This window comes from Bos indicus x Bos taurus, chromosome 22 (genome assembly GCF_003369695.1).
Source record: "Bos indicus x Bos taurus breed Angus x Brahman F1 hybrid chromosome 22, Bos_hybrid_MaternalHap_v2.0, whole genome shotgun sequence".
NCBI classification, from domain to species: domain Eukaryota; kingdom Metazoa; phylum Chordata; class Mammalia; order Artiodactyla; family Bovidae; genus Bos; species Bos indicus x Bos taurus.
The window spans coordinates 1,560,054-1,574,642 of record NC_040097.1 but is presented as its reverse complement, the minus strand read 5'-3'; the positions used below and the strand labels follow the sequence as shown (position 1 = coordinate 1,574,642).

Below are 14,589 nucleotides of genomic sequence, written 5' to 3'. Positions count from 1 at the left end.
GGAATCACACGCAGACAGAAAGATGGGGTGAACCTCGGGGCACGCGGTTCTTTACCAGTCAAACCTGAACACTGGCGCCACCCCCTTTAAAAGGCAGCCCCCCACCAAGGACCCCGCCATCGCCAGCACGCACCTGTCTGTTTTCGAGGTCAATCTTGTTTCCCAGCACGACAAAGGGGAAGTTCTCGGGGTCCCGGGGACTGGCCTGGATGAGAAACTCGTCTCTCCAGCTGTCAAGGGTCTTGAACGTGTTGGGGGCGGTCACGTCGAACACCAGGACGCAGCAGTCGGCGCCTCTGTAGAAGGCCACGCCCAGGGACTGGAACCGCTCCTGTCCCGCCGTGTCCCAAATCTGCCCAAGACACACCGTCACTCCTGGGGGCGCAGCCCTGGACGGGGGCGCTGGGGACGGCAGGGCTACCCCGAGACTAGCACCTCAGGACTTGGGGAGTGTGTGGAGCACGCTGACCGACAGCAGCTGGGTGCATGTGCCCGAAGCCCAGGGACCCAAGCCTGGGTCCTGATCCAGGTGGAGGTCACACAGGGAGGTACGTAAGGAAAAGCTACACCGAAAACCTAGGCGTTCCGCACTTGGGGAGCTCCCCGCAGGGAGCGTCTGCTCAGGGCACGTTTACTTTATTTGGCCACACCGTGAGGCCGGCAGGATTGTAGTTCCCAGCCAGGGACTGAACCAGGGCCTCAGCAGTGAAAGCACACGCCCTAACTACTAGGTCAGCACGGGACCCCCGAGTCGTACGTTCCTTTACATCTACGTATTTTACTGTATGTAACATTCACCTTAAAACACCCTTCTTTTTATCATATCTCAAGAGACAAAGAAAAGCGCTGTGTGAGGAGGGGAAGGGGAGGGAGAGAACAATGAAGGCAAAGGCGGGGAGGACTCGGCACGGAGGGCAGGTGCTGACCGAGGGCACAGCGGCACCCGGCTCTCAGAGCTTCTGACCACGCGCTGCCCCGCCGGGATGCAGGCCGGGATGCAGGCTGCACCTCCTGGATGCCCCAGACCCCAGCAGGGCCCGGGTGGCCGGGAGGGACGACCAGTGTCCCCAGGACAGGCCCCAGTGCCGGGGCAGAAGGCACGCAGTTACCTCCAGCTGACAGCAGTCGCCACCTGCTGGACCCTCTGTCTGTCTGTCTGCAGGAAGCACTTAGCTTCAGGACGGCAAGAGACTGAACATCCTCACAGCCCAAGTAAAAACTACGTCCACAGCGCCGGCCAGGACTCAAGGGCTGGGCTTTAGGTCAACACGGAGTGTGGGCTGAGCCACCCGTCTCATCTAACGAACCAGCCTCTGCAGGAGGCGGCCCAGCCTCCGTGCAGTCGGCCTGGCCTCCTGAGACCCGTTGCACTGGCCAACACGCCAACCTGCCGGCACCACACGGACGGCCGGGTCAGGGAGGACGGCCTCCTGCACAAAACCGGACCAGTGTCTGCCCGGAGAGAGCGAGCCCACACGAGGACAGCCCAGCGGCACAGGGCGCGTTAGGGGACTCCCGTTTCTGTCACACCAGCAAGCTGCAATAGCGTTGCGGACCTTCCCCCCTGCCTAGAGTGCGGCTCTGAGGCTTTCTGCACCAAGTCGAGGGAGGCGCACCCTCCTCCTCGCAGCCGGGCACCTCGAGGGCAGAGCAGCCTGCCCAGAGAACAAGCGGCAGCCGCCGGACCCACTGCAGCCTCGAGCAGCCTCACCGCTGCACTTCCTAGTCATTCTTGTTCCTCTCGCTGCTTTCAAGTTTATCTCGAATGGATTTTTCTTTCAATGTGGTTTTTCCAGTCTTTTCCTTGGAATGTGGGCTCCCCTGAATCCGTGGATTTGTACCACATCTACCATGAAAACTTCCTAGCAAATACTCATCTTTGACCTTCTCGCTCTTCAGAGACGATGAAAAGTCTGCGCTGCTCACCGAGTCCTGTTTCTGCCTTTTCTCCCTTCCCGTCACTCTCCTACCTTTCGGCCCTCATCTGCTGTATCCCATCTGCTAAACACTCTCTAATTTCTAATTCTGGGTTACCGGGCTTCATTTTCAGCAACCCTACTGACCCATGCCACCTGCTTAGCTTCTCTGCAGATAGACAAGATGGCTTGATTTCTTCCAATACAAAAACCACTCTGAACCGCCAGCGAGGTTTCCATTGGTCTCCACTGCGTTGCCCTTTGTGAATCCTCTCTCTTTTTTTGGCATGCTGCCGAAGGCGCATAAAAATAGGGGAGGATTCCTTAAGACCTGGGATGAGGATGCCTTTGTCCGGAGATGGTGTTTTCATTTACTTCCAGTCTTTTAAGCTGGCTGCAGAAGCCTGAGCACCAGCCTTCTGTTTCAACCCGAGGACCACATTTTCTTTCGCGCTGTTTCCAGACTGCTCAGTGCCCTGGGTTCTCAGCGGGTGCACTGATTTCAGAAACTCTTAAGATCTGAGCTGTGGGGCTTCATCAGACTGGCGCCGAGCCGGGAGGGGCTGGGCCTCCCTTCTGCAAGCCCTCGTGGCTATTAGAACCACCGCTGTCTGTCTGCTCCTGCTCTGGGACGCGGGGGTCTCCAGGCAGCATCTGAGCCCAGGACCTGAACGCAGCCCTCGGCCGCAAGGCCAAGAGCTCACCTGTCCACCTGCTGTTCCTGCACCCATCTCCTCTCCCCAAGTGCTCTGAGGATTCTGCTTTCTGGCATTCCAGTTTTCTTTGAGGTGATCTGCTCAGCTCAATCCTAAAGCTCACTGTTCCCTTACTGAGTTTAACCTGAGCTTGGCCTGTGCAGTCTGTCTCCGTTTTCTCGGCTGCCCACATCCCATCTCTCAGGGGCCCTCTTCCTCACAGTCTCCATCCCTCGTCCAGAAGCCTCCAGTCTCTGAGCACTTTCTGTGGCACACTACTTCCTCAAGGGCTCATCTTCTGACCGGAAGTTGTGCATCTTCCAACAGGGTGGTCTTATCTTTGTCCTCACCAGGAGTGGCAGAGGTTTATGTCAGATCCTGCAGACAAAGCTCTCCGTGCCCTGCGGACCAGAGACGTGCACAGCGAGACAGGGTGTCCCCCACCAGGGGCAGGGCAGCAGAGCCCCAACCTGCACCCCACAGGCCAGCTGTAGCCCTTCCGGGGGCTGAGGCCTGGGGTCCCGTTTCCACAACCTCCAAGGCCCCAGGAGCCCTGTGTGTCTGTGTCCAATGGGGTCTCAGTTTCGGAGCCCACCCTGTGTAGGCCACTCTTGTCCTGAGGATGGGCAGAACGCCAGGCCCTGCTGTGAATCCACGCACCACCGCGGCAGGAGCCCAAGCTTGCCACCAGCTCCCGCTGTCTGCACCGCTGTCCAGAAGTCCTTTCCCTCGAGCGTGGCTTCCTCAGGCCTCAGTCGCACGCACACGGGGGCCTCGCCGAGTACAACGCTGTGTCTGTCTCACGTGTGCCGCCCTGGGTTTGTATGTTCGTCACACGAGCTCCGCCACAACATCCAGCGCTTACAATTCTGCCACCTGGAGAGCACCCACCCCCTACCGCCTGTTTACCGCACAACCGGAGGTCTGCACCTTGGAACCTGCCCACTCCCGCATGCCGCTGCGTGTCTGACGCAGTGGGCGGGAGCCACGTCGGCCCCACCTGGAGGAGCGCGTGCCCCGGGAGCACGGGACACGCTCCCACCACAGCCTGTACCGTCCAGACGTCTCAGGGAGCAGGGTGTTGGCCAGGACCACACGGCGTGGTCTCCCCTGGGCAGCACTCAGGGCAGAGAACAGGCTCAAGTGCTGTGGCGGCAGCGGCTCCCACACACCACAGCTGGGGCTTCCGGATGCCCGAGGCTGGGGCGGGAGGGCCTGGCGGGCAGAGCCCCGAGTGAGCACACGAGGCTGGCGGGAGCTTAGCTCCTTCCCAGGGATCAGGCCCACGCCCTACAGTGGACGCGTGGTCAGAACCACTGGACCGCCAGGGAAGCCCCAGAACGTGAAGCCTCCTAAGAAGCCACGTGAAGGAATCGTGTTTATCCCAAGTGTTGAAAGGGAAGCCCCTGAAACCAGATTAAGGTGCTACGTGAAGAAGCCAGACCGGCTGAACAGAAACACACCTCAAAGGGCCACGGAAAGCGCAGATCAGAAGCCAGGAAGGCCACTGTGACGGCCGCCGGAAGGACCCGGGCGAGAGGCAAGGGTTTTTCCGCCTGAAGCCCAGGCAAGGGTGCTGAGAGAGGCGCGACTCACACATTTTGGAGACACAAGTCAGGACCTGTAAGCTGCCAACTTTATAGCAAAAAACTGACCAAAACAACAAAACCCAGGGAGGCCAGCTAAATTCGAACTTTGGGGAAAAAAGGAAAATTGCTGGTGTGCCTCGCGGTGCTGAGGACGCCCTCGGTGTCCCATGCTGTATCTGGCAGGCCGCTGGAAGTGAGCTGCCCATGAACACAACCCTGAGATCTGAAAGGGACGGCGGCGCCAAGACAGAGGCAGGCACTCAGACCGGACGACCGGGCTGGGCCGGCAGAGGGGAGGCGCTCACCTGCATGGTCACTAGTCTGTCATCCACCATCACCTCCTTCGTCAGGAAGTCGGCCCCGATTGTGGCTTTGTACTGGTTACTAAACTTCTTGTTCACGTACTGGTTCATGAGTGAGGTCTTCCCGACTCTGAAATTGGAGAAAAACCACAATAAGTCATGCAGGTTGGCACTGCACACCAACTCCGACGTGTGCAGTCTGGAAGGACTGTCTGTCTCGCAGGAGAACAAGGCCTGCCCCTCCCAGTGGGGCGAGGCCTCCAGGTCACCCAGTGCCGATGCGCGCTCACCCGGGACGGACATGGGCTACTGGCGGGGTCAGGTCCAGAGAAGCGCTTCTAAGCTCTGGTGCAGCCGGCAGAGCCTCATGTTTCCATTTCTCTCCTTAGAAAGAGGCCGGCCAACGCTCTCCTTCTAAAAGAAGCTCCAGCAGAAGACCCCTCCACTTGTCCCCAAGTGTCTCTGCCGTCTTGGGTCTCTCCGTTTGGTGGTGGTTATTCAGTCCAAGAGAGTAGTGGCCAGAGGAAGCCACTGGCTCCCAGCAGACATTCTCACAGCCAGCCAGTCTGCTGCCGTTGGCTTAGTTGCTAAGTCGTGTCCGACTCCTGTGACCCCATGGACTGTAGCCCGCCAGGCTCCTCTGTCCGTGGCATTTTCCAGGCAAGAATTACTAGAGTGGATAGCCATTTCCTTCTTCAGAGGATCTTCCTGACCCAGGAACCCAACCCGGGTCTCCTGCATTGCAGGCAGATTCTTTACCGACTGAGCTATGGGGGAAGCCCAAACCAAGTTTAAAATCTGAAGCAGAAAAAGCACCAATATTCCGCCAAATCAGAGTCCACCAAAGCAGGCTCCCCAGAGGTGTGTTTCAGTAAGAGAACTCAGCAAGAGACTGGGGCGACTCTTCGGGTGACGAGGCAGCAGGACAGGCAGGTAACACCTTCCTTTCCACACAGGCGAACACTCGCTCCACCCGCAGAGGACCTGGGAGCACAGCCCAGGGCCGTGCTCCCCACCCGGGCAGCTGCGCCCAATCTCCAGCGGAACACACAGGAAGTCTGTCTTCAGGCAAGTCTGCGTAACGGGCCGAAAAGCAGCACTTTCAATCCTGACAGTGGAGCAGAGGAACCGGAGCGCGCGAGCGCGGGAGGAGGTCCAGGGAGAGCGGAGACGGACGGAGCATGTGTGTGGAGGCACGGATGCCAGCCAGCGCGGGTCCGCGGCTCGCGGCGGACACTCACTTTTAAAGGCTTCTCAGGTGATTAAGGAAGCCAGCCAGGGTAGGAAAATCAGTGCCTTTTAAAAAAAACTTTGGCATAGAAGGCACACTTGCATTATTATATGATTTTTAAAAGCATGTCGCCTCCAGTCTAAGCTTTCAAGGGTCACTTCAGATGCCAAGTCCAAAAACCTCAGCCGCACCCGCCTCGAGTCTTCCCAGCGATCACAGAACTAGTCAGTTACTTGGTCAGTGGAGACGCAGGCCCAGCCAGAGGCGGGTGCAGGCACGCCTCACTTTCAGGCGCTCTGCAGAAACTGCCTTCCGCTTGCGTTTTCTCTTTCTTGCAGACTGCACGTCTGTGGCAGCCCTGTGCCAAGCTAGTCAGGTGGTACCACTTTTCCAGTGACGTTTGCTCCCTTCGTGTCTGTGTCACCTTTTGATAATTCTCGCAGTAGTTCTAACTCCCATCATTACTCTGTTATGATCTGTGATCAGTGATCTTTGATGTTACTACTGCAAAAACATGAAGACTCACTGAAGGGTCAGGGGATGGTTAGCATTTTCCGGCAGTAAATTACTTTTAAAGTGCAGTATGTACAATGCTCTTCAGACACACGGTTACTGCACACGTAAGTGGTGACAGCATAGTGCGAACACGACTCTCCTACGCCCCGGAAACCAGAAAGCTCACGCGGCTCACTTCACCGCGACACTGACGCTGCGCAGGTGGTCTGTAAGCGCCTGCAGTGTCTCGGAGCTCTGCCTGTGCCACACGCGTGCCCCAAACCTCCAGCATGGGCATGGCACGCTGCCCACGGCAGCAAATCCACATGAAAACTCTCTTCCCTCCTCTCACCAGCTAGGAAAAAGGAATCGCGTCAAAGTATCACTGAGTTCAAACAGCCACCATTTTCTCCAAACTGGGGACCAAGGGCCCCACGGCAGGGAGACCCGGCCCCACGGAGACCAGCGTGAGAGCACCACCAGGGTGTCCGCTCACGTGCAGGGACACTCACCCAGAGTCTCCCAGGATGATCACCTTCAGCAGCACTTTCTTCCTCGAGGTCATCCTTCAAGCTGGAAGGAAGGAGAAGGCATGTGAGCAGGACGGAACTGCCGAGGGGAGCCCCTCTCTTGGCACATGCACTGACGCGGCCTGGGAGCTCCGCGCCCCAGCCTTCCGGACGGCTCTCCGCTGCACCCGGGGCCTGGATGGAGCGCAGGCTCAGCACGGGACCCGGGCCAGGAGCACGTCAGGGAGCACCCGGAGGAGCCTGCAGGAGTGCGCGCCGCCGGGACGCTGGGGCGGCGTGGGTGAGCCTGAGTGCTGCTCACACAGGCCTCCTCGCGGTGAGCCCTTCGTCCACCGTGGAGCAGTCCGCCTCTCCCCACCGCTGTCTACCCCTGCCGCCGCCTATCCATCTCCGGAGCAGGGACCCCGCATGCAGCTGGAGGCCGCGGACAACCTCACAGCTGGCCCTCGGCACCCGCGGTCCTGCCTCTGCGGCTCAACCACGTGGGCTGTGCAGTCTGCATTCTCTAAAAAACCCTCACGGGTGTCCCTGGTGGGCCAGGGGTTAAGAATCCACCGGCCAGTGGAGGGGGCACAGTTTCCATCCCTGGCCCAGGAAGATCCCACGTGCGGTGGAGCAACTGAGCCCTGAGCCACAACCCAGGGGCTGCGACCACTGCGCCCAGAGCTGAGCTCCGCCCTGGGGAAGAGCCTGTGCGGCGATGAGGCCCAGCAGAGCCAGAAACCCTCCTGCAAGTGGCCGCGCGGACTTGACATTTTAATGTGTGACATTCGTCTCTCTTTTCCTAACAATTTCTGTCCAGACCGTTTTATTCTCTATCCCCAGTGCCCAGTACAGAGTTATCAAATACTGGCAGCAACAGCATTTGACTCTGCAGCTCGAGACCATCTTTCCCCAGAAAGCCCTTCAGGAAGTCTTCCGGAGCCTGGACCAGACAGCATGGAAGAGGCCCCGCTGACGCTCAACCCCCTGCCTCAGCCTGACCCCTGATCACTTTCCTTATGGGCACAGGCCTTGTGGTCCTCGGGAGTGCCTCAGAGGCCTTCAGGGGGAGAGCGGTGGCAGGAGGGCAGCGGTTCTGATCCTGGACCGGTGTCGGGGCCGCACATGAGGACCGCGAGGAGCACCCCTCGGCGCTGACCCCCTGGGAGGGCTGAGGCTGCCGCCGCCTCCAGAGGCAGCAGCGTCCTCAGAAAGGACCCCATGCCTTCTGGGGACCCCGAGCCCTGGCCCCTCCTCAGGAGACACCGGAAAGGCCGGATGGAGACGACCAGGAACCAGCAGGGGCGGCGTCCACATCCCACCGTCAGTGGAGCAGGGACCTCGGGGCTTACACGGGACCGAGCGGGAGGGTGTGGTGTCCTTCCAGTCTGGGAAGACAAGATGCTCCAGATGGGGCCTGAGCAAAGCTGCCTTTGGTCTCTGCTTCACCTGCCTGGCTTCCTGAAGGCTGAGGCTGACGGCACTGCCTGCCACAGGGCCGTGACTCAAGAAGGGGATTCCTGGCCCCACACTCCCCAGCGCTGTGACCTCGGACGCGCCGGCCAACCCCTCTGCTGGGAGAAGGAGAAACAGCTCTTAGGTCGGAGAAAGGGTGTCAGGCATGGATGAGAAAAACGCACAGGACAATGATGAGAGCCCAGGCAGCGCTCAGTGAATGCCGGCGTGCTGGTTCCAACCTGCACCGAGTGCAGAGCCGAGTACACAGCGGAGTCCAGAAGGCAGCGAGCGCGGCAGGAACTCAGAGCCGGCCACTGCGCACCCCGTTTCCAGACGCTGGCTGCCAGCTGTGCTCCACGAAAGGAAATGGCAAGGGCTAGAACGGTCAGCGCCTGCAGGGCAGGGTTAGAGGGAGGGCCCCGTGCCCCTGAAAGCAAGGCTCTCCGCAGCTCTGCTCAGTGTGGGGATGGGAGGCAAACTGGAGGTGGTGAGCAGGCCCCACAGCCGAGCCCGGGGCAGGCTGTCTCAACCCCCCAGTTCCTTCTACACAGCACCCACCCGTGCTAGTCAGGAGTGGGACTAGACGAGTCACGCCAGGCCTGCTTCCTGTAGCGTTTTCTCCATCACATCCAGGCTGGCGTTGGCTTTTCCTACCTGCAGTGAGAGGTTCAGGCCCAGCATCTCCAAACACCCATGAGACTGCCAGCCCCGCCGGCCTCCCAAGGGACTGCTTTGACCAAAGTTGAAGCGTCTCACCAGGAGGTCTGAGGCTGAATAGGGGCCGAGATCAGAGTGTGATGGCTGGGACACGCTTCAGATGCAAAGGGCAGGTTAAGGAAAGGACTGAAAAGATGACTTTGCAAAGAAATACACCGATTCTCAGAGTTCAGTAAGTTTCACTTCGCATCAAGCGCTCTTTCCTAACATCAGAAAGACAACATAAGAAGCACGCCCCACCCTCGCTGCCCCCAAGACAGCTCGCGTTCCCTCCTCTCGGTTCTGCTCACAGGTGGCAGGCGGCCCCGAGTGCCTTTCCTCCCTGCACACCCCATCACAGGCCTGGGGACCCACCTGAGGAGCGTCCGGGAGGCCCCTCCAAGCTCGTGTGGCCCTGCACACAGGCCGGAACTGTCTCTCCCATAGTACTGGTCAGCCACTGTCTCAGTGTCTGGTATTTCTCTGACTGCACTAAGCATTTAAACAGTCGTTCCTACCTTCTGTTTGACATACCAAAACTCTAGGGAAAACAGTGCCCTAGACAATACCTCTGAGCTTCCACCCATGGGGTCCTTTTCTGGGACACCGCAATGCCCGCTGGGTGGAGGTCTTGTAGGAGCTCAGGCTCCTGAGACCCTTGCCAGCCACACGGAGCTGAGGACCAATGGCCAGTTCACACAGCAGGCAGCCCAGGCACAGGGAAGCGGCCTGGCCTCAACACCTCGACTCTGAGAGCCCTCATTCCTGGGGGCTCCCCACAAGAGACACGTCCAGCACAGGAGCCACTGTGCTCCATGAAGCCCAAGGCTGGGGGCCCATCGGGTACGCCCAGCCCCTCCCCACCCATCAGATGCCATCACGAAGCCAGACACATGACCACAAGCAAGCTTCCCACAACAGAGGCGCTCATGTGCCTTCAATAGGGTTCCCAGGCAAAGGGGTAGGAAGTCAATGAAAGGTCAAATTCTTACTCAGGGGAAAGGTTTCTGTCCATTTTAACCCAAGATGTTTAAGAATGGGATTACTGAGATTAAGAATGGGATTAACTGTTTAAGAATGGGATTACTGAGTCAAAAGTATAAAAGCACTTTTATGACTTTTGCCAATTCACTTTCCTGAAGGAGTTTCCAAATGTAACTGCAGCCACTGTTGCAAAAGTTAACAGAAATAGGATCTAAATGAGAAAAATTTTACTGAGACAAAGAAAATCAGAATAAATGAAGAGGTATCTCCTACAGGAAGCCTTACTGTAAAGATAAAAGTTCTTCCCTATTTAAATAACTGCAAGGATTTGGGGGGATGTGATGAAATCATTCTGTCTTTCTTAGTAAAAAATGAACAAGAATCCCTCCCAATCCTTTCAAAAGAGTAGTGACAGTAAGCTGGCCTAACCATCTTGGAAAGTATGCCATCAACACAGAGTATTAACAGGACGGGCTGGAACTCCAGCAACAGAACTCAGCAGTGCAGGCTAACCCCACTCGGCGGCGAGAGCCAGGCTAACACCCCTACAGCCCGTCTTCCCAAACAGACTCCCCAGCAGAGCAGAGGCGCAAACGCAAGGCACACACAGATCAGAAGGCCTCTCCTGGAGGGCGGCTCACAAATGACTTTCTTTTCTTCATATTCACTTACTGTCATCTTTCCAGGGGCAAACGACCTTCAAACTCAAAAGGCCATTTCCATTTTGGAGGAAAACGTTCACTGTTGACCTTCCGGTCAGTTCTGCTTCCAAGAGCATTCCTGTCCTGCAGGACACGCGCCCCTGCGCGCACCAGTCAACAGGCAAGAGGGGTCACGGCCAGGGCCAGCCCAGAGGGTGCCACCGGCTTCACACTGGCAACCGCTAAGAGCTACGCTTTTATACATCATGTTCTCTGGGATTGGAGCGCGGGACGCTTGTTTCTAGAAAACAGCAAAGAAAAAGCAAAACCAAAGCAACCCTGGACTCTGCCCCAAGGAGCAGCGCCTCCAGAACCCTCACTGGCAGCACCTGCTTTCTCTCACCCTCTCCCAGCACCGTCTCCACGGACTTCTGTAGACACAAACTGCTCTGAAAAACCCTACAGAGTTAAAGTGTCCCCAGGGCCTGGGACCGGGCGCGGAGAGGACACCCACCAGCCCAGGAGTCTCTCCCAGAGCCTTTCTAGAAGAAGGGATACTCGCAGCACATCCCCTTCCTTCTGTCCTCAAACCCAGCATGGTCAGTGCACATCACGGTTCCACGTGCTGCATGGACTCCTTCCCCCAGGGACACTGTTTCTCAGGTGGGAAATCAAAAGCTAGACTCCCCCCCACACAAACCTGGAGTCACTGCTCTCCTCACCTTTGAAGCTGAGCAGCCAACTGGCCATAAAAGCAGAGCCACAAGCAGGCAGGGCCATCAGGAAAACAGAGTGACCCAGCCCAGACTGTGGGCAGGGCCAGTGAGGACAGCAAGGGGCTGCCAGAGAAGGTGGGCGGGGCCTGGGGACACGGGGCCGGGGCGGGGAGGAGCAGGAAGCCGGGCCACCTCCACCTCTGCCGCCAGCCCGAGGGCAGCCCCTCAACCAAGGAACTGCCCCCGTGCCGGCCACGCGGGGGCGCAGCCTGCGCTGAGTCCTCGGGGTTTATGCAACTTGAAACCCGGGGTCCACTGATCATACAGCCTGTGTGCTCCAAGCAAGCCTTCCGCTGTGATGGTGTCAGCCAACAGGCTGCTGCTCTGATGTCCCATTTACTGCACCCAGGGGAAACGCAGCAGGCAAGAGCTCCCAGAAGGCTTCAAGAGGACACTGGGAGGCCCGAGAAGACGCAGGAGACACATGAGCGAGAGCAGCACACTGCCGAGCTGCGTGGGCACTTCAAGGGCAGTGACCTCAGCTACGGAGTGAGACAAACTCTGCTCCAGGAGATGACGAGCCTGGACTGGAAGGAGAAAAGGGCACCAGGATGTCCCAGGCAGGACAACCCGCTGACCCGCCAACACTGCCCCCAACACGCCCCGTCCCCCCCAGTGCTCCTTCAAAGGTGTGCCTGCCACTCCACACTGCCCCTCAGGTGCCCTACGCACATGAGGACAGGGGACAATCCCGGAGACGGACCTGAGAGTGCAGGTCCAGGAGCGGCCCCGAGCACCGCCTCCTAGGCTTGGCCCACAGTGACGTGCCAAGCTCCCCATACAAGCACAAGGTCAGCACTCTCTGAGATGAGGACTTCTAAACCCCCGCCCACTGCTCACCAGGAAAGGCCTGGCTGGCATTCTCACCAGGGCACATTCTCTGGAGCCGCCACAGCATCAACTTACATCGTGAGGGAGCTAACGTTGTGGGGCGGGGCCTCTAGCTGCAGTGCACAGACTCTCTAGCAGTGGGGTAGGCTCAGTTTTTGCACCACGTGGGATCTCAGTTGCCCGACCAGAAACTGAATCTGCACCCCCTGCCCTGAAAGGCGGATTCTTAGCCACTGGGGAAGTCCCTATGAGGGCTTTTCTAACAGTGTGAAACACGTACCTAGTCAACCAGTCGGAGAAGGCAATGGCATCCCACTCCAGTTATCTTGCCTGGAAACTCCCATGGATGGAGGAGCCTGGTGGGCTGCAGTCCATGGGGTCTCTAGGAGTCGGACACGACTGAGCGACTTCACTTTCACTTTTTACTTTCATGCATTGGAGAAGGAAATGGCAACTCACTTCAGTGTTCTTGCCTGGAGAATCCCAGGGACGGGGGAGCCTGTTGGGCTGCCGTCTATGGGGTCGCACAGAGTCGGACACGACTGACGTGACTTAGCAGCAGCAGCAGCAGTCAACCAGCATTTCTAGTATTATCACTTCACCTTTCAAATCTCATCACCCCAGCCTCTCACACTAGCGCGCTGGCTCTGCTACACTAGCACATTAACTCACACAAGTGTGTCTGAGGTCCTAGTCAAACATCTAAGACAAACCACAGCTTCATTTACGTGTGTCCTAAAGTCACTGTACAAACCAGGACTGCGTCAACACCAGCAAACACTGCGGTGGAGGTGTGTCACCGACAGAAGACGCACGCTCGGTGCCAGGGAAGGAAAAGCGCAGCTGACGCGTGGGCACTCGCTGACTACCACTCGGGTTTTCGCCCCCACGTCTACTGTTCTGCGGTAACAGTTTAGGCCCATGAGAGCGAGCAGTATGGCTCCCCGCTCTCGAGATCCTAACCCAGGCTGATCAGACGACCTCAGACTACGGCACCCTACGTCCTGACATCCTCCTCCATGCCTCATACTTAACTACATCCACTCACAAGTCCCTGTCTCTTTCAGGAACACTGGTCACTAACTGCGACCTAGGGTAGCAAGCACACCCACTTTGGCTCAGACACTTTTTCCTCAAGGACTCTTGCAGGAACCATAGTGACTGAGGTGTGCCACAAGGCTAGACTGACTCCTCAACAACTCCTTCCCGACCATTTCTGAGTCAAGATGCCAAAATTAAAAAAAAAGAAAAAATCCAGTCAGCTAAGTGACAGTCTGTCTCCACACCTGGCAATTTTTAAGGCTCCACATCACCCAGAGCACAGAATGAAGAATATCACACGTGTGGTCAGGTTAGATGCTGACAAGTTAACACCACCGGCCATGGGTCTATGACCCGGAGTTCAGACAGGGAGGCCCAGGTCACGCGGTACACCACCACCACCAGGACAGCAGTCAGAGAGGCAGGTTCCACCAGCGAAGAGGAAGGGTGGGAACCGGGGAAGACAGACCCTGTCAGCACCCACGGGGGCACCGAGCCAGCAGAGCGCGCCCCTAGGCCGGCAGCACCCTCCCTGAGCCGAGGCCAGGCCCCGTCAGGGCTCCGTCTCCTCCGGCCCACAGGCCCCAGCAGGACTCGCCCCGCCAGCGGCGCCCCCTCCTCAGTGGAGGGCTCTCGGTGGCGCCTGGGACCCTGGAAGGACCCAAGGGCCCCTCCGTTCTGAAGCTGCTCCAGCTCAGGACTGGCTTGTCTCTCCCACACCATGAACTTCAGTTCCCCGTGCCCACTGTCACACCACCACGATCCCGCCACCGCTTCAGGGAGCGAGATCACAGGACTATATGCCTGCGGGTACACGGCATTTACCGCTTTGGCGTGAAGTGGGGCGCTACCCCCAGGGAAAAACAGGTTAGAGCAGCAACTCTCGCCCAACGTTTGGGGTCACAGGCTCCGAACCTGGAGCACTGCCTGCTTCCAAGTCAGATATCAGGAATACAGGAGTCCCAGGAGCCCCACGCTTGGTCCCAGGGCCACTGTCCTCAGAACAGACCCCTAGAGCAAAGACCACATTTCATATCAAGTCATCGAAGTACGTTAAACCAAATACGTAACCACTGGGGCTTTAATTCACAAAGCCTCCTCAACAAAACATTTTTAAACAAGTGTTCAAAAATTTCAGTATTAAACGAAAAAGTAGCCCAATTTAGCATTATGAACTCATATTCTGTAAGGAGACTTACAGCTAAAAGGGCGTGGGATGCCTCCTGTGGTGAACGGTGCACAACTCGGAGCCCAGATTCCAGAGCACCCTGGGGCTCTCACTCCAGGCCTTCACTGTCCCTGACCAGCTGAACGTGTAGAAACGATGGCAGAACAAATGATTCTCAGACACACAAATGGATTCTATCAGGACAAGCTTCTCAAGTGGAAAAGCCCGTTTTGTGACCGGCTGCAGGTTCCTTA

General features: G+C 57.8%; 1 protein-coding gene across 2 annotated transcripts in view; it reads right to left on the bottom strand.

The window, feature by feature from the left end:
• RAB7A (RAB7A, member RAS oncogene family) overlaps nucleotides 1–14,589 on the bottom strand; it is a 45,950-nt gene that overhangs the window by 4,457 nt on the left and 26,904 nt on the right. The window contains exons 1-4 of one of the 2 annotated variants that reach the window (XM_027523432.1): nucleotides 11,242–11,311; nucleotides 6,741–6,801; nucleotides 4,506–4,632; nucleotides 134–352 (exon numbers count right to left, since the gene is read on the bottom strand). In XM_027523432.1, the coding sequence (XP_027379233.1) occupies nucleotides 134–352; nucleotides 4,506–4,632; nucleotides 6,741–6,793 (399 nt within the window). In that variant the 5' untranslated portion in view covers nucleotides 6,794–6,801; nucleotides 11,242–11,311. Of the gene's footprint in view, nucleotides 1–133; nucleotides 353–4,505; nucleotides 4,633–6,740; nucleotides 6,802–11,241; nucleotides 11,312–14,589 lie in introns of those variants that run through there. The other variant, XM_027523431.1, reaches the window with a different exon arrangement.